At 40.1% G+C, this 18,643-nt stretch overlaps 1 protein-coding gene across 2 annotated transcripts; it reads right to left on the bottom strand.

Annotated features, from left to right (window-relative positions):
- Positions 1–104: 104 nt before the first annotated feature.
- Positions 105–8,645, bottom strand: LOC137285321 (uncharacterized). Of its 2 annotated transcripts, none has more exons than XM_067817678.1 (3): positions 8,279–8,645; positions 3,218–3,357; positions 105–2,624 (listed from the first exon to the last, which is right to left on the bottom strand). In XM_067817678.1, the coding sequence occupies exons 1-3, from the start codon at positions 8,358–8,360 to the stop codon at positions 2,406–2,408; spliced, it is 441 nt and encodes a 146-aa protein (XP_067673779.1). In that variant the 5' UTR covers positions 8,361–8,645; the 3' UTR covers positions 105–2,405. The 2 variants fall into 2 exon arrangements, with proteins under 2 accessions (XP_067673779.1, XP_067673780.1); XM_067817679.1 differs by lacking the exon at positions 8,279–8,645 and adding an exon at positions 4,981–5,284.
- Between the last annotated feature and the right edge of the window lie 9,998 nt (positions 8,646–18,643).

The following is an 18,643-nucleotide window of genomic DNA, read 5'->3' as shown; positions in this document are numbered from 1 at the left end:
CAAGGGTATCACACAACATCCAGAACCGAAAACATGTTTGTATTTACAATCTTTTCTTGAAAATCGTTTAATTAACCTACAGACAGAAATACAAGGCAAGAACGCATGTTGTACATCTATTTATTAAAGTTTGTCACAGTTTGCATAGAAGGTCATAACAATTAAGGTGAATCTATTGTATTACCACTATTCAAGGACATGGGACACGTGAGTGAACTATGATGTATAAATTGTAGGCACAAATGCATTATTATAGTAGTAGAGGATATAATGTAATGGCTATTTAGAAAAAAAATCGCAAATGCTAAGAGACCAAGAAAACCAGTTCTTTAAAATGTATGAATAATCAATTTATGAAAAGGTAAATATGATTAATTGATGTTAAATACATTTGACACAATGCGATACGCATTCACAAACACAACAGCACTGCAAGGGGAGATACATGGTTATTTGCATCAACCTCGTTGACCTTCCTGTAGTCGTTCCATCTACACTGCAGCTTTAGCATTTTACAAACTTATTTCTGAACGAAGATTGCAATAAATGATGCTGAAGGTCATTTTAAAACTTTAGTATGCGCCACCGTTTCATACAAATGGTTTGGTTTGTCACCAGTGCTCGTGTCCACTCCGGGGTCCCTGCGACTGTCGGGTCAGTGGTGATCACAGTCAAATCAGAGTTAAACCACAGTTAACCACAGTCGTAGGGAACCAACATGTAGGGAAGTCAAAACGGAAACGTTCACTTTGCCAGTAGTTTCTGCCAGTTCTACCAGTCTGCAGGCAGAATGACACCAGCAGAGCCAGGACATTGTGGTCATCAGTAATGGACATGCAATAAACATCATAAACTACATCGTGTTGTGCGTCTTCTGCATTTCATGGTGTACTCACGAGAGGGCTATACACTAGTCAACAGATATAATGGACCAGCATATGGCCATCACTCCGAGCTCCATTAGGAGTGGTTCGATCTCAGAAGCAGCCCTCTCCACCCCCGCCCCTCCCCCACCCCCATGAGTGTATGTTTCGATCTCAGAGGCCCCCCATGAGTGTATGTTTCGATCTCAGAAGCTCCACATGAGTGTATGTTTCCGCACGAACAAATTTCATGTAATTGTCACATATTCCGTGTTACATATTGTTATTCCCAGGTGCACGACTAATTTTCGCGGGCTGCACAAGCTCTGATTCCAGATGCAGGGCATCATGGTGTTTCTCCTGAAGCCCAGTCACAATCTAGGCTCCCCTCACGAAGCAGTCTTTACTAAGGTTAGCCTTCTTTAGCACTGCACTGAGGATATCTTAGTGACTTCGATCACCTTAGTGCTTTGTGAAAGGAAACACTAGACCCAACACCCTCTGGTTTCAACTGTGCAGTTTACATTTACAAATTTAAAAGTATATATTATTTCATACTTTTACTACTAACTGCAATCAACGGGAAATATAACTACGGTGATATAATAGTGGTGCCTTGTTGTCTGTGAGAAAACAGGGACTGTGTCCCGGTCAGTAAACCTGTTTCTGTTCTAAGATATCGTAACTCTAGGACTTTAACATAAACTTTCGACCGTCTTCGCGTTTCGACCGCTTTGCAGAAAGGATCCCCGTGGTAGTGTGCACATGGCATGACTGGCTATGAGCAGAATTCAAGGGAGGTAACCACGTTTTGCCTGCAGATAGTCCCAGTAAAGTGTCGCACGCACCCATGTGTGTTCATGTTGACATAAAGTGTTTATAGCATGTGACAATGTATATGATGTGTTCCAGGATGCTGCATATTATATATCCATAGTCATAAGACACGACAGCGGATTTAATGGATGCTGAGCAGACAGAATACATACATTCACAACCTGCATCTCAACCCTTTGTCAGTCGGGCAATAAAATACCAAACGTAAAGAGAAGGTCTAAATGTGAATGCTGAGTCACTTCCAGCTCAGAAAAATACTGTAAAGGAACACCACCTCCAAAACAAATAGGTTGTTTAGCAACCCCTTCAACCCAAGCTGTATTTGTTGCTGCTCATGTATGGCTTAAAATGTTTGTTTGCACGCGATCGCGAGCGTCTGTGTGTGCGTCTGTATGTGCGTCTGTGGGTGTGGGTGTGTCTGCGTCTGTGTGTGTGTGTGTGTGTGTGTGTGTGTGTGTGTGTGTGTGTGTGTGTGTGTGTGTGTGTGTGTGTGTGTGTTCGCGTGTGTGTATCAGACTGGACCCATTTTCTGAAGCGTTTTATGATTGTAAATGTACGGCTTGATCACTATGGTGTGTTTTTCAACAATTTTTCAACATTGTTTTGGTATATGCATGAGTCTGTTTAAGGAAACAAATATTTAACGAAAGTAACAATTGAACTAGATCCCCAGAAAGAGTCAGATCCAGTCTGTCAACAACCAGATTACATGACATTTGTGATTAAAACAAGGAGCGCAGCTACGAGTGTCCAGTGCCACGTGACATGGTGGCGTTGTACTGAGTTGTCGCTGTTACACTTGTCTGTTGTGCAACAGGAGACGCACTGAGTCCGGAACAGCATTGTTGTACATCCAGGCGTGCAGTCAGGACTGCAGGTGCGCTCGAACACTGTTTGAGACTTACGGTTGTTGATACGGCGAACCTGAAACATGTAGGCAGAGGTACGGTGAACCTGAAACATGTAGGCAGAGGTACGGTGAACCTAAAACATGTAGGCAGAGGTACGGTGAACCTGAAACTTATAGGCAAAGATACGGTGAACTCAGGGAATACATACATCCGCTGTTAGATACACACATTCACACTGGTGGGTCCGAACATTCCTGTTTTACTCTTACTTCCTACATTTCCGACTTGACAAACCCGAAACACTGTTCAGGTTGGAGTTGCACACTAAGAATAACTGATCATATGTATAGCTGATCATTCACCGAAGACCTGTGAAGGTCCGGGGTCTACTACAACCCATGCTTGCCATAAAAGGTGACTCTGCTTGTCATAAGAGGCGATAAACGTGATCGGAAGGTCAGGCTCGGTGACTTGGTTGACTCATGTCACCGGGTCCCATTTGCGCAGATCGATGCTCATGCTGTTGATCACTAGATTGTCTGGTCCATGTCTGGAAATGCCTAGTTTTTAACATTTTGATAAATCAGTGAGAATCCGAAGATGTACACATGCCAAACATAACCACTGACGTCATCGGTCCAGGTTGGTGTATGTACGGACACTCACCTTACAGAATCGTTCATAGTCCCTGCACTTGGTGACCTTGATGGCGGTCAGATTGGCCAGACTCTGGCAGTTCTTTTCCACCTCGTAGCAGTCGTAACAAAACAGGGGCTGTCTCACCGCCACCTCCACGGTTTTGTAGCCTGTGGACATGTGGAAATATCAGTCTGACTCATGCCACAACTGGCTGGAACGTTTCACCCATAATCCATCTCAGTCAACCTTTCAGTCAGCTATATCAAAGTTATATCACCGCAACCTTTCAGTCAGCTATATCAAAGTTATATCACCGCAACCTTTCAGACAGCTATATCAACATTTATATCACCACAACCTTTCAGTGAGCTATATCAACAGTTATATCACTGCAACCTTTCAGTCAGCTATATCAACAGTTATATCACCGAAACCCTTCAGTCAGCTATATCAACAGTTATATCACTGCAACCTTTCAGTCAGCTATATCAATAGTTATATCACCGCAACCTTTCAGTCAGCTATATCAATACTTATATCACCACAACCTTCAGCTAGCTGTATCAGTAGTTATATTAACACAACCTTTCAGTCACCTATGTCAATAGTTATATCACCGCAACCTTTCAGTCAGCTATGTCAACATTTATATCACCGCAACCCTTCAGACAGCTATATCCACATTTATATCACCGCAACCTTTCAGTCAGTTATATCAACAGTTATACCACCGCAACCTTTCAGTCAGCTATATCAACATTTATATCACTGCAACCTTTCAGTCACCCATATCAATAGTTATATCACCACAACCTTCAGCAAGCTGTATCAATAGTTATATTAACACAACCTTTCAGTCAGCTATATCAATAGTTATATCACTGCAACCTTCAGCAAGCTGTATCAACAGTTATATCACTGCAACCTTTCAGTCAGCTATATCAATACTTATATCACCGCAACCTTTCAGTCACCTATATCAATAGTTATATCACCGCAACCTTCAGCAAGCTGTATCAACAGTTATATCACTGCAACCTTTCAGTCACCTATGTCAATAGTTATATCACTGCAACCTTTCAGTCCGCTATATCAATAGTTATATCACCGCAACCTTTCAGTCACCTATATCAATAGTTATATCCGCAACCTTTCAGTCACCCATATCAATAGTTATATCACCACAACCTTCAGCAAGCTGTATCAACAGTTATATCACCGCAACCTTTCAGTCAGCTATATATCAATACTTATATCACTGCAACCTTTCAGTCACCCATATCAATAGTTATATCACTGCAACCTTTCAGTCACCCATATCAATAGTTATATCACTGCAACCTTCAGCAAGCTGTATCAACATTTATATCACCGCAACCTTTCAGTCACCTATATCAATAATTATATCTCCACAACTTGTCAACCTGTAGTTAAGCATGTACGGCCGTTATAAGACGTCAAAATACAAAATGTACCTTTGATGAAAATGAAGAATTAGATGTTTTAAAACACGTTCTGACCGAATCCACATGCAAGACATGCAGTTGGCGTGGGTCACATAAACCTGTCAGACTGTACAGTTGGCATCGAACATGTGAGATATAGCGTACAGTGGTCATCACGTGATCGCTCAAAGCGGAGATGATGTTGCCCAACACTGTGTCCACATACAGTTTGCAAATTATACACGTCAAATTAAGGAGTCAACTAGGTACACCGAGTGTTTCCATACGCCTTTTCACAATTCTGCCCTGTTGTACAATATCCTATGGTTCATCTTAGGTGTCTACCTGCGCCCGTGGACACAGCTGACGTGTGCCGTCCAATATTTGCTGTGTGGGTCATGATGACCTGTCTCCCCAAGGCTGCAGATCCACAGGATCAATGACGAATCTACGCAAATCCTGTTACATTCTGTGTGTCGAAGATCGATGCCCATCCTGGCTAAGACACACGTGCGAAATAAAGCTTCATCTTCGGTATGAAAATTGATCTGACAAATGTCTCGTACAACAGCGCCACGGAAACAAACACGAGTTGTGTACACAATGTACACACTGCCACCATTCAACTCCTTCCCGCGTGAGCAAACACGACACCTGCATATCTGTATGCGACACAGAACACCTTCATGTACAGCCACCTGCCCGCCATAGGCGGTTACAAGACACAATGTGTGATGTTAAGTGTACCGTTGCATCAATACCTACAGGTCCTGGTTTGGTCACAGACAATAGATCTCTATTAGCCACCTCCACTTTCAATGTGTGGTACATGACATGACGATGTTACAATACCCGGCATTATATATCTGACATGTAGTAGTATAAATAACGTTACATCTAAATGGACTTTTGACATCGAATACAAAATGTCATTCTTATTTATCATTTGTTACCAGTAAAGGGGTGTTATAGGTAGGAATTAACGCCCTTAAGAGATGAAACCCTATATTATGTGATTTAAGTGTGCCATAAGCATAAACACAGACACACACGCACGCACGCACGCACGCACGCATGCACACACACATACATACATACATACATACTCACATGCAGACAGACAGACATATGTGACAGTGTGTAAATAGATATGTCATATTAATGTGTCAAACTTCATAGGTATAAAATTTATCATTACCAGTCTGGCCTGTGATAACACTAACACTTGAACTGTCTACTGTTCTACTACGTTCTACTGTTAAGGGTTAGCGATCTGTGTCAGGTTCAATCTCTGCAATGGTCTGTTGTCAAGGTTACCTTTTGTTTCATAGATTTCACCTTCTCGTCATATTTAAAGCTTTTACTGCCTTTCATTTGTGACAATCTACAATCACGGCATAACAACAGCACACTGTAGGTTAAGTAAAGTTAGATCTTTTAGTATTATATGTATAGTGGGGTTAACAGAATTTAGTATGCTACATGTATATTACATGTTTTAAAGTAAAGTGTTTTATCATACTTAGTGTATGTTAGGTGTTGTGACTATAAATATATGCATGCTTAATATTTTAGACAAATATATGATATATTGTGTACCAGTACATATAAGTATAAGCTTATTTGACCAGTATACCGCCATGATGCTGTAATGTATATCATGTATATATGTATATGTATATGTATATCATGTATATATGTATATGTATATGTATATCATGTATATATGTATATGTATATGTATATCATGTATATATGTATATGTATATGTATATCATGTATATATGTATATGTATATGTATATCATGTATATATGTATATGTATATGTATATCATGTATATATGTATATGTATATCATGTATATATGTATATGTATATCATGTATATATGTATATGTATATGTATATCATGTATATATGTATATGTATATGTATATCATGTATATATGTATATGTATATCATGTATATATGTATATGTATATCATGTATATATGTATATGTATATGTATATGTATATCATGTATATATGTATATGTATATGTATATCATGTATATATGTATATGTATATGTATATCATGTATATATGTATATGTATATGTATATCATGTATATATGTATATGTATATCATGTATATATGTATATGTATATCATGTATATATGTATATGTATATCATGTATATATGTATATGTATATGTATATCATGTATATATGTATATGTATATGTATATCATGTATATATGTATATGTATATCATGTATATATGTATATGTATATGTATATGTATTAACTATTTTATGATTGGCATGATTTAGTAATGTGTATTGTGCATGTTTATTATTCAGAAGTTTAATTCCTGTATGCCTATCTAAGCGTGCATTAGTGTCAGTAAGATAACTGTTTATGTGTACGCTAATGCCATTTATGACGTATGTCTACATGTACAGGCAGTATACGTAGGCAACATTTTGGTTATTTAGGTACACTAAGACGTATTTACTGGTTTTTGGCCTTGTCTTCCTGCGTCCCTAAGAGGAGGTGAGGTATTGTGTTAGATTGAAATTGTAAATATTAGAAATTATGGTTGTTATATATGTGAGCAATGATCAGATCATTACCTTTGCTTAAATCTGAATGATTGGCAGTTATCAGATTATTAATAGCATAGGTTTAACTATAATGAATGCATAACTTATTAAGTGTTGTATATACAAGAGCCATGACTTAATTGATGCACTTTGTTACTCCAGTTACATGGACTGAGAGCCAACCAGGGATCTCCATATCCCACATTAACAGCGCCGAAATACATCCCTGAAACCTACATCCCTGTAACCTACATCCCTGTAACCTACATCCCTGAAACCTACATTACTGAAACCTACATCCCTGAAACCTACATCCCTGTAACCTACATCCCTGAAACCTACATGACTGTTCGTCTTACTGAAATGCCATTTAGGAAACCTCTGTTAAACATACATGCATGCATGCATGCATGGACACACACACACACACACACACACATACACACACACATACATACATACATACATACATACATACATACATACATACACATATACAAACATAAATACATACCTGACACATACACACGCGCACAGAAATGCATGTGCATGTTTACTTAACGCAAATGTATATCAAATTGTACCCCAGAAACATATGCTTCAGGTCGCCATTCCCATGAATTTTCCAGATGATGGTTTATCCAGTCATGCAAACACGAAGACATGAAGCTCTCAAGTAGCAGTTCAACTTCTAATTCCAACCCGAGTACAACCACATTAAATTGATCATTTCGATTTTGGAACTGAACTGGAATATACGATACTTTACTCGGTGGAGAAAATAATCATTCAACACCATATGAAATGGAACTGTTTCCCTAAGGACAGCTTATGTACAAGTCCCAAAGTTGTGAGTGTATATAGTCCAACGTTTTCAGCTGCCGTCATCAACAACAACATCACCATTTGCCAACATGTCGTGAACACAGTCATGCAATACGTTTCACCTAGAGGAAAAACCTGATAAAGACATAAAGATTCACCCACTGACATACCGAGTTGCCCAAATCTCATTACTGAACACAGATATCGACCCCGTTCTCCTGACACTTACCTTGTAGATCTGCGGTCACCTGTCGGCCTATTTGTAGCAAGAGGACAATAAGGGACACGAGCACCTCGGACTGCACGTGCATAACGATAAATGGGCGTCACTTAGGTTTCCAAGTCTATATCCTGAGGTTATGGCGTACCATCTGTTTACATCCTGGAGACACAAGGTTGGAGACCTCCCGAGATTCACTGGCCCTCCAGGTGATACGTCTTTGCTCCTGGCAGATGTGAGGAACACCCTCCTGACTGTCGACTTGCTGTTTAGGGTTAACTAACCACCCGGCTACCCGGCTATCAAGACGACTGCAGTTCCCACACAATAACATCAACACGTCTTTGCCTTCTCTTGCCACTTCGCCGACGTCAGTAGTTTATCCCATGGTATGGCCTTATTACCATAATCAATATTCCAATTGCCATACCGCCAACCATTCCAGTGTGAAGCGGTCTGCTCGCCTCCCTTCTTGAAGCGGTAACCAAGTCATTGTCCTTAGCAAGACGAATGGACTTGAATATTCAGTGCACAGTTACGATACATGGCTAATGTATTGACGCAGTGTAATTGCCAATACTGGTTCTAATACAAGGAATAAAGTGACCCATTTACGACAGACTGAAAATGCAGACATTATGTTTACAGTAATTGGTTCCACGTCAAATGATCCCGCCTCTGTAGTCTCTACAGACCTCAAACTTGATGTCCCTCATTCCATTATTGAGAGCTACTATTATAACGGTTATTACGTGAGATGTCTCAGATTCTGGGCCTCTGTCCATTCGCTATCTGCGTTTCGGTGTCTAGTAATAGGCTCTATTTTATATCCCATTAGGCTTATGATTAATGAAACTAGGCTTCCAGTTGGCCGTTACCGTCACAACAATATCGACCGTCAGAATGTCCAGTTACTGGACCTTCACTGTAGTCATGCCTGTCCTCCGATCAGCAAGACAGATACTGTGGAACAAGCACCGCCCTGACATGTCGTATCAGTCAACAGTGTGTATTGATTATAGGAATACAAACAAAGGATGCTCTCTTGCAACGACGAACATAAGTGCTTCAGAGTATACTGGATGTAGTCATGCATGTTGTGGGATCAACTACTATTTTCAGTTAGCGTAGTTGATTCCAGTAGTACCAGGCGAAATTACCGATACACACAAGACAAGATATACATATATTCAGTTTAGTTTCACTCCTTTATCGAGAAAGAATACCAGAAAATACAACCGGCAACATGCAAGCTTTCCATGATGTAGAAGGGAGTGACTATTTGGAATACCCATTGAATGGTTGGCTGGTTGTTTGACGCTGCGCTCAGCAGTATTCCAGCATTATGGTGCTGACTGTAAATAGTCGAATCTGAACCAGACAATCCTGTGATCAACATCATGGGCATCGATATCTACACAGTTACGATACGATGACACATGTCAATCAAGTTAGCGTGCCTGATTCATCTCATAAGTCACCCCTTACGACAAGCTAGGGTTACTGAAGATCAGTAATATCCCGGATCTTCACGGATCTGGACTACCGACGACATATGTTCAGATATACTGCTCAGGCTTCAGGCGTATATTTAGAAGCAACCCTGTGTTGGGAAAGCCTTGGCCACACATCAGATACCAACTCTCCCTGTAGAACCTTCATTTCGTACAGTTGTACATGTTTCAGTAGTTTGGTTATTCATGTTAGTCATGTTATATTATCAGTTGGGTGCACAAACTCCTCCATAACACATTCTAGTCTCTATGGAGAATGGGGTTTGAAAATATGGTTATATTAAGTCAAGTGAGCGATTCATCGCAACTGGATGACAGGAATCCTCCACTGCCCACGGCGTGTTTGTGTGACTGTCGCTTATGTGGACCGTCTATTCAATACCCGCACACCAAACAGCATTTAATGTGCCCAATAGTGTGGCCTACCTCGCAGTGTAAAACACACATTGAAACCACATAACCTTTGTTCTATCTGAACACTTAAAGTATCTAATGACTAGTTTGTGATGCTCATTTGAAATGATAATGCGCAGTTGTAAAGCTAACGGCTTGTGTAATGCAACCATTGTGTAATGTAACCGGCTTGTGTAATGTAACCGGCTTGTGTAATGTAACCATTGTGTAACGGGTGTAACGCACTTTATAAGCGTACTTAGCAATGCACATTCCGACTGAAACATACAGGACGAGGCCAGGATAAAGTACATAGTCATATCGTTACAAACGTAGAGTACTCATATCCACTGACCTGTCTTCCTCATGTTTATGCTATATGTCTGTATCACTGGTCTCCTCGTGATTGTATTCTATATCCTATCACATCTTTTACCACGTTGCTTTAGTGTATCACTGGTCTCTTCGTGATTGTATTCTATATCCTATCACATCTATTACCACGTTGTTTTAGTGTCACTGGTCTCCTCGTGATTGTACTCTATATTCTATCACATCCACGTTGTTTTAGTGTCACTGGTCTGATGTTTGTATTTCAAACTTTCCCTGTGTGGTGCTTCAGCGGATGTAATGCTATATATGTCCCCCTATGCTCTCCATCACTCACCTGATAAAGAGGCAAGAACATACCCGAAACGCCGTGTTATTCACAATGAAGTGGATATCCATATGTTTTTACGCATTCCACCTCTAAACGCCCTTCAAAGATCTGAACGTAGATTACTGTTGTTTGTCCTGAAGCTCTAATTGTCCTTTATATGGCAGATTCACAATTTCAGTACAATGTTTAATTTGTTTATATTACTGGTGCTACATATTACAGCTATTATATTATAGATATAGCTATTATAATATTATTACATTATATATGGTCCTGTGTATATAAACAACAAGATATTATTGCCAGTTTGTGGGTCGCGACAAAGAAACGATTCGTGCACGTAAACCGAGACGTACATACACACCGAGCAGGGTATTGTGACCTGCATGATCCCGGAAGAAAGGGGGGGGCAGTTGGAAACGGGGGTGGGGGTGGGGGTGGGGGTGAACGTGGAATGGGGGATGTTTACATGGAAACCACTGCCTGTGGTTGTGCAGTCATGCGCCTACTCAGTAAAGAGTATCATCACCCCTTCCTCTTCAAACAAGGCATACATTAACTTCTTTTTACAGCTGGTTTGACACAATGATACCATCTGGGAAGCACCTCATTGTTTGCTGTGCATACCCCTACAACAGTTACCTCTGGCGTGAATCGAATGTATGACGAATCGGCCGTGGCGATATAACGACGTCGGAACATCGAATCATATATGCACATTTATATTGTTTTGCAATATATTACCATGTTCTACAGTCTGTGAAGACTTGTTCTCCTTTTTCTACAGATCATGTGGCCGAGCTATCGAGCTGGGCCTGTTAGTGGTACTGCCTCCTGAATCTACAGAGCCTCGTATAGCATTTGTTATATTTGGGATTATACTTCCGCAGTAAAGTACAGATTCTGTTATTGTTCGAACTCACAATCTCATTGTGAGTCATCCGATTGGAGTTGATGATGTGGACTACTGTCGGGTTATCACAGTGAACATGTCACACGTTCTTCATTCTGGTTTATGTAGGCTACCGGTCTTTAGTAGTTCAAGTATCCAATACAGCCAGCAAACGACTTGTACGCAGCTCAGTCACGAAAAATAGACACATGGGTAGATTTCGTGTCAGAGTAGAATTGTCTACAGACATCAGTGTATAAGGTTTGTACAACAATGAATAGGCATATTATTTCATGGGAATATATAATGCATTTAGATGATCAAAGGCAGAACATGTAAACAAAAATGATGTTCATTTTCAATGTGAGCACCAGACCACATATGAAATAATCTGATATTCCTTGGCTTATTGATATATCCACCCGTCTCAATAATTAATTGACGAGAGCTGCAAATAAAGAGCAATGCGGGAGTTTTAACACCCATACTTTCTATATGTTCGGTGTCTTTATGCCTACTTCCTCTTATGGATATGATATTTTGGAGCAACAAATTGACATACTTCAAGACTTATATGATTTCTATGAAAGTAAAGGAATAGTACTTTTCCTTGGCGATTTCAACATTCCACTCCAAGACCACAACTCTGTCACACAAACAAGAAGATCAGGCCTGCTACAAGGCTTCCTCGATAACAATAACTTAGTTATTCTACAGAATACTGACTCCTTACCATATACCTTTGTCCCCTCACAATCAGTGTTAGATCTTGTTCTCATGCCACAGGAACACCAGCTAATTGTGAAAGATTTTCTGATTCACCCAGAGGACGATTACAACTGTGTCGCAGATCACCTGCCAGTCTCCCTGACTTAGTGTATGTTATCATCCTGATGCTGATTTCACACCACAGAAACCCATGGTATCATGGAGAAAATGTGATGAAGAAATACTTAAAGAATACCAAGATACACTAATCACGGAATTGCATATGCCAAGGCCCATTGACGATACTACTGCTACTAGTGATGTAGATCATCTATACCAACACATCGCAGACAGTAGCACAAAAGCAAGCACCGCTACTCTACCTTTATCAAAATTCAACCCTCACACAAAACCTTACTGGTCACAGGAATTGAAGGATGCTCACACCCTTCAAAAACGAGCACGACGCCTATGGATAAATGAAGGTCGCCCAAGAGGGTTACAGTACGAAAGTTATACTAAGTATAAGTATCTTAAACGTGAGTTCCGAAAAGCTCAACGTAAAGCTATTCAAGAATTTACAGAAAATTCATTTCAGGAATTTGAAAAATTTTTAGAAACTGGTAAACAGAAGAGAAGGAAAGAAAAACAACTCTTGTGCTTATCTCACCTATAACAACACAGATATCTGGGGATTCTGACGACATAGGCAATGTTTTTGCTGACTTTTATGAAATAGTACACTCCCCCCTACAAAATTCCAAATTTGATGCTGAATTCTACAACGCCACAAATTCAAAGGTATCCCAATTATTAGAATCAGAATCTTTTCAGCACATTGAACCTCTGAAAGAACCAGTAACCCAGAGTGAAATCAGCAAAATAGTTATCAGCCTCAAGAAGTTAAAAGCTCCCGGAGGTGACAATATTCAGAACGAGCACATCATCTATGGTGGACAAACTTTAACAGCACATATAGCAAATCTGTTCAATGGAATGCTAAAACTCGGTTTCATTCGAGTCGTTGTAAATCAGGAATAATTATTCCTGTCCTGGATCAATTCCAAACAATTCCAAATCAGCAACAACAGGGTCACCAAAGTGGAATCGGATGCGGCAGAGTTCAACCTGACAGAATCAGTATGTCATAATCTTGAACTGGGAAGCAAAGTCTATGCTGCATTTTTAGACAATAAAAGAGCTTTTGATACGGTTTGGCACAATGGCCTGTTTCTAAAGCTGCATCACCTTAGCATTACAGGGCAATCTTGGAGGATACTACTCAACGCATACACCGACCTCAGAAGTGCAGTTTTTGTAAGTGGCATTCAATCTAGATCCTTCCCTGTACACCAAGGTGTAAGACAAGGCGTGTTGTCAGCTTTCTTGTATCTCATTTTCATTGATGAACTTCTTGACGAACTGGAGGCATCGAGATGTGGTGCGAAGGTCATTGATCTTCATCTTGGAAATCCAACATCACCCTACTTGCAATCACCCCAGAGGCCCTGCAGACTCTATTGGATATTGTATCGAACTATTCACAGAAGTGGAGGTACGAACTTAACCCCTCCAAATGCCACATTATTGTGTTTGGGTCCAAACCTGGTTACACCTCAAACTTTAAGTGGTGTATAACAGGTGATATCGTCTCAGCAACCGCCTCAGCCAAACACTTGGGAGTACAATTGAACAAAAACCTTCAGCATGGAGATGCTGTAGGGGAAGCTCGTAGCAAAGCCAAATCATACGTTCATGCTCTAATGGGCATCGGTTTAAAACCCAAAGGTGTTAATCCCCTCATATCGGCAGATACTGTCCGTAAGACAGTACTACCTTGTATGGTGTATGGCTGCGAACTGTGGACACAGCTCTCTCAGCAGGATATACGTCAGCTCTCCAGAACGTGGCACTATATGGCAAAATCGCTACAAGGCTTCCAAGTAAGGACAAGAACAGATATGTGATATCCAGATATGATTAACTGGATGTCTATTACAGAAGAGATCTCAAAGCGCCAGCTTATGTTTTTTCACAGACTATGTTCACCTGTCAACGAGGCTCCTTCACAGAAGACTATACCAATATATTCACCGTAACAATCAACAGATGGGCTTCATACCTCACATACTAAATGTTCTACGGAGGTACAAATGCTGGACACTCTGAATCGGTACTTGACAACCAGCGTCTTACCAAGCAAATACCTGTGGAAGAGACTAATTACCCACAGAATTACTACCAAAACAGCGCTGAACGGAGAGAACGCACAAACTATGACCCAGACTTTGCACCATTCAGAATGCTACATGATGTTCCGGGACCAGCATCAGTTTGGCTCCGAGTCAGAAACCGAGAGTACATAAAACATTATCTAGCCTCATGTAAGAATGTCGAGTTTTGATTGGTCCACGTGACTCTGATAAAATGCCATGTACATCCATCACAAGCCGCGAGCGGGAGTATAAAAGTCGTATACTCCCGCTGCGAAAGTCATATCATCCCGCTACGCCTCGGTGACGACGCGAAGTGAGAAAAGCGTGCATCGACAAGCCTTTAGTAACGTGCGGTGCATTGAGGTCAAACGATCAGCTGGTGTCAACATGGCAGCAAGTCGATTCGATGCGTGCTGTTTCTTATCAGTCCCTGATAAAACCCCGTATTTCTCGAGACAAGATGTGATAACTTATAATATACTCACCTAGCTTCCATATGGGTAGCAGTTCCCCAACAAACCGAGTCACGATGTAACCTGTGCAACACCGTGTATACTGACCAACTGAGACACGTGATGTTATCATGTAGCCATCTGAGGCACCATTATGACAACTTCTGGTCTGTCATCACAGACAAATTCCCACTTCAGTTCACAGTAACTTTAAGTAGCATTGATGACGAGTTTCTTCTTCAGCACCTGATCGCACGACCCTGCGATCCAATATCCGACTCTGATTGCTGTGAACGTTTCTATGACCTAAGAGCATCATTTGTACTGAACATCATGGCCGTTCATAACTACGAACAGTGACAGGCGTTATGCAGATGTCATACAGGTATGAACTATAATAGTTAGTGTTATCATATACATGTGTTTCACTCTGCTCCGCAGTTCCTAACCAAACCCAATCTTTAATTATTAACACCTCTTTTGAAAACATGTATGACAACATGTATGTCCAAATCTGTAAATATCTCCGTAATAATCTCCTAACGGAGGAAATAAAGATGATGATAAAGATGATGAATAATTAATTGATGAGAGCAGCAAATAAACTTTGGAAGAGCGATGCGGGAGTTTTAACATCCATACACCTTAAATATATGTCAGGGCCACATGCATATTTATACAGTAAATATGATTAAGTCCAAGAGCCTGGTGTTAATGATGCATGCCAACCCTGTACATACACACATATCCTGTGCCCTAATCATGAATTCAAAGAGAAATGAGAAATGAATCTAAATTGCTATTACACTGACTCTCCCATTCATAAGGTTTGAAACCCAATTAATCGTACCTTCGGAAACATCTTGCAGCATTAAATCATAACGATTTTTAGGAAAACGAGATGTCAGTATTTTCAGCCATTTATACTAACATTTGGCAAAGATATCTGACATATTCCCTACGAACAACCCTATTGGACATACATCATTTAACATGAAGTACATTTTTACAGACCAGCGTCTGTACATTAGAACTAGCTCGCAGGCTTCCGTCCCATAAAGCAAAATTAGCATCACCTTCGAATGAAAAAAATGAAAAATAAATGGCATTGCAAAGTTGCAACTTTAACAGAGATCTGAAAATACTGAACAAAGTCTTTGTGGATTGTAAAAGTGCGCTATCAAAGTGTATGTGCAAAGCTATAGATTAGAGAAATGAACATCCAGGCATCCATAAGAAGCTACACAATCGATTAATCTACCTCCAATAAACCTTTTTTTTCTTTTAGAAAGCCTCCTACCCTTTCTAAACACCACAGTTTGAGCATTGTTTAGATTTACAGTGAAATTATAATCAATCCAATGCTGTTCTAGAACATTGATGCGCTTTTTGAAACTATATCAAGTATCAGAAAGAAGAACATCATTGTCATAGACAATTGCGTCAACTCAGGATGAACCAGCTGAATGCCAGGACAATAAACAGATCCAATGTTATCAACTAATTACTTTATGAATATGGAGTTGAGTCGGGTTTACGTCACATCGTCATTTCACTAAACGCCAAAAGAAACCTCACCCTCTTTCCCTGATGATGGAGGCACCTGTATTCAGCTGGCGTTGTGATGCGTGGACGTCCCTTGGTCTGTCTACTGTGTTCCCAGTCTGTCTGTACAGTTGAATAATAACCGTGATACAGTGGCAGCCGAGGTATGTCGACGTCATCTGCATCATCCCAATGGCCCTATCTCTCTATTCGGTTGTTAATCGTGTCATGTTTCTTGTACTTGTGTATCATATCATACGTTTTAATCTCTTTTTATAGCATATAGAATCGTATTACACGTGGATGAAAACACTGCATGAATATTGTTACGGTTTGGCGATTGGTGTTGTCCTGTGGAAACGGACAAAGGAAAAATGTTACTTTGCAAGTAAAAATGCTAACAAACATGATTTTAGATGTTTCTAAACACATTTTCAGAATATCACAGACACGCCTTACTTGTTTTCACTATTTCAAATCAGCAGATAATGTTTTAAAAGGCTAAAATCATAGGAATAATTATTTTACAATTGAACACTCTCTGTTACAGCTGTTTCTTGCTTTAATTGTTAAAACTTGTGACTTTAAATGGTATATATTTGTCTCAAAACAGAATCATATTTCAACCTTTCGTTTGGACATCTAGATCACTGTTATTAGTTTATTTCGAAAATTTAGCTCTTCTGAAAAAGATACATTTCACCTAGATATGAATGCATTTAAGCATTATTTTTTATGACAAGTTTTCTTGAAAACTAATACCTTCTAACATATCATTGACAGTTGATGATAAGTACTTCATAACGGAATGGGGGTAATGTGTCTTTTGGCGATGAGAGTATTCCAGCCATCCATTGATGAGGTCAAGTCTGAATTCATACACATATTAAATACAAAGCCCCCAAAAGAGTTGTTTTACACATATGTTCACGGCATTGCTATTTACAAGTACAAAATATCATATCACCAAAATAATTTTTAAAAACCCAAAAAACAAAAAGGCAATTCGTCCTTCACATTACATGATTACAATAAATGTCACAGGTGAACTTCCCCCAGGTAGCTGCGAATCACGCGGACTATCGTCTGGTTATCACAGTGAATATGCCACAGTGAATGCTGTCCACGTATGGACAGGTCCACGTTCTAGTCTCCCAAAGAGGAGCCCCAGGCGATGGAACAAGAAGTACCATTCTTAACGTTTGTTGGTATCCTACTCAAGCCCGCCATTCCGTTACGCGGGAGATTCTGTATCCACAAGACCCGGTACTTCTCTGGAGATCCGGATGAGTACTTAGGTCTATCTGCCACCGACTGTACTGGTTATGTTTGTAGATATTCTGGTGACTGTACTGTATACTGTCATCCCATGTACAGTGTCAGCGGCAATATTCCATGAGGCACATCAATGACCACAACAAACTGGAAATCCTCTAATTATACCACTAGCGTATTGTTTGAAGTTTAAAACAGGTTTCTACCTTGAGACACTACATGTATCTAATGCATAATCAGGGTATTGTTTGTTTTTGTTTTTGTCTTTTTTCATGTGTTTTTTCTTGTTTTTGTTTTTTGTTTTGTTTTTTTTAAAACATGAATACGTTGTTTCATTCACTGCTAAATCCGACAGTCATTCATGTCGTCAGTTCGCGACACTTGCTGGCCGCGTTGGGCGAGTCACGTCAAGGTAGGACCATAGAGATCGTGTTCCTCAACGATTTACACCTGTACAGGTTTTGCATTATGAGAGTTCAGATTATTTCCGCGTGTTTTAACATAAGTGATGTATGTGAGTGGGTTACAGCTCGATCTATTCTGTATTAACGTCGTGTCTGATGACGTAAGCGACTTACGCTCCAGCAGAATGGGCTGTCCATTGTCACGTTCACTCTGCTAGGCCAGGTTTATACGGTGCACCGAAGCAGGTTAATGTATCAGCCAGCCCTCAGACCATCCTTTCAGCAGTATTACCTAAGATTAAAGATGTGACAAT

The sequence above is a fragment of the Haliotis asinina genome, chromosome 5 (genome assembly GCF_037392515.1).
Source record: "Haliotis asinina isolate JCU_RB_2024 chromosome 5, JCU_Hal_asi_v2, whole genome shotgun sequence".
Classification (NCBI taxonomy): Eukaryota; Metazoa; Mollusca; class Gastropoda; order Lepetellida; family Haliotidae; genus Haliotis; species Haliotis asinina.
The sequence above is the reverse complement of the archived record's forward strand: the minus strand, read 5'-3'. Positions and strand labels throughout refer to the sequence as shown.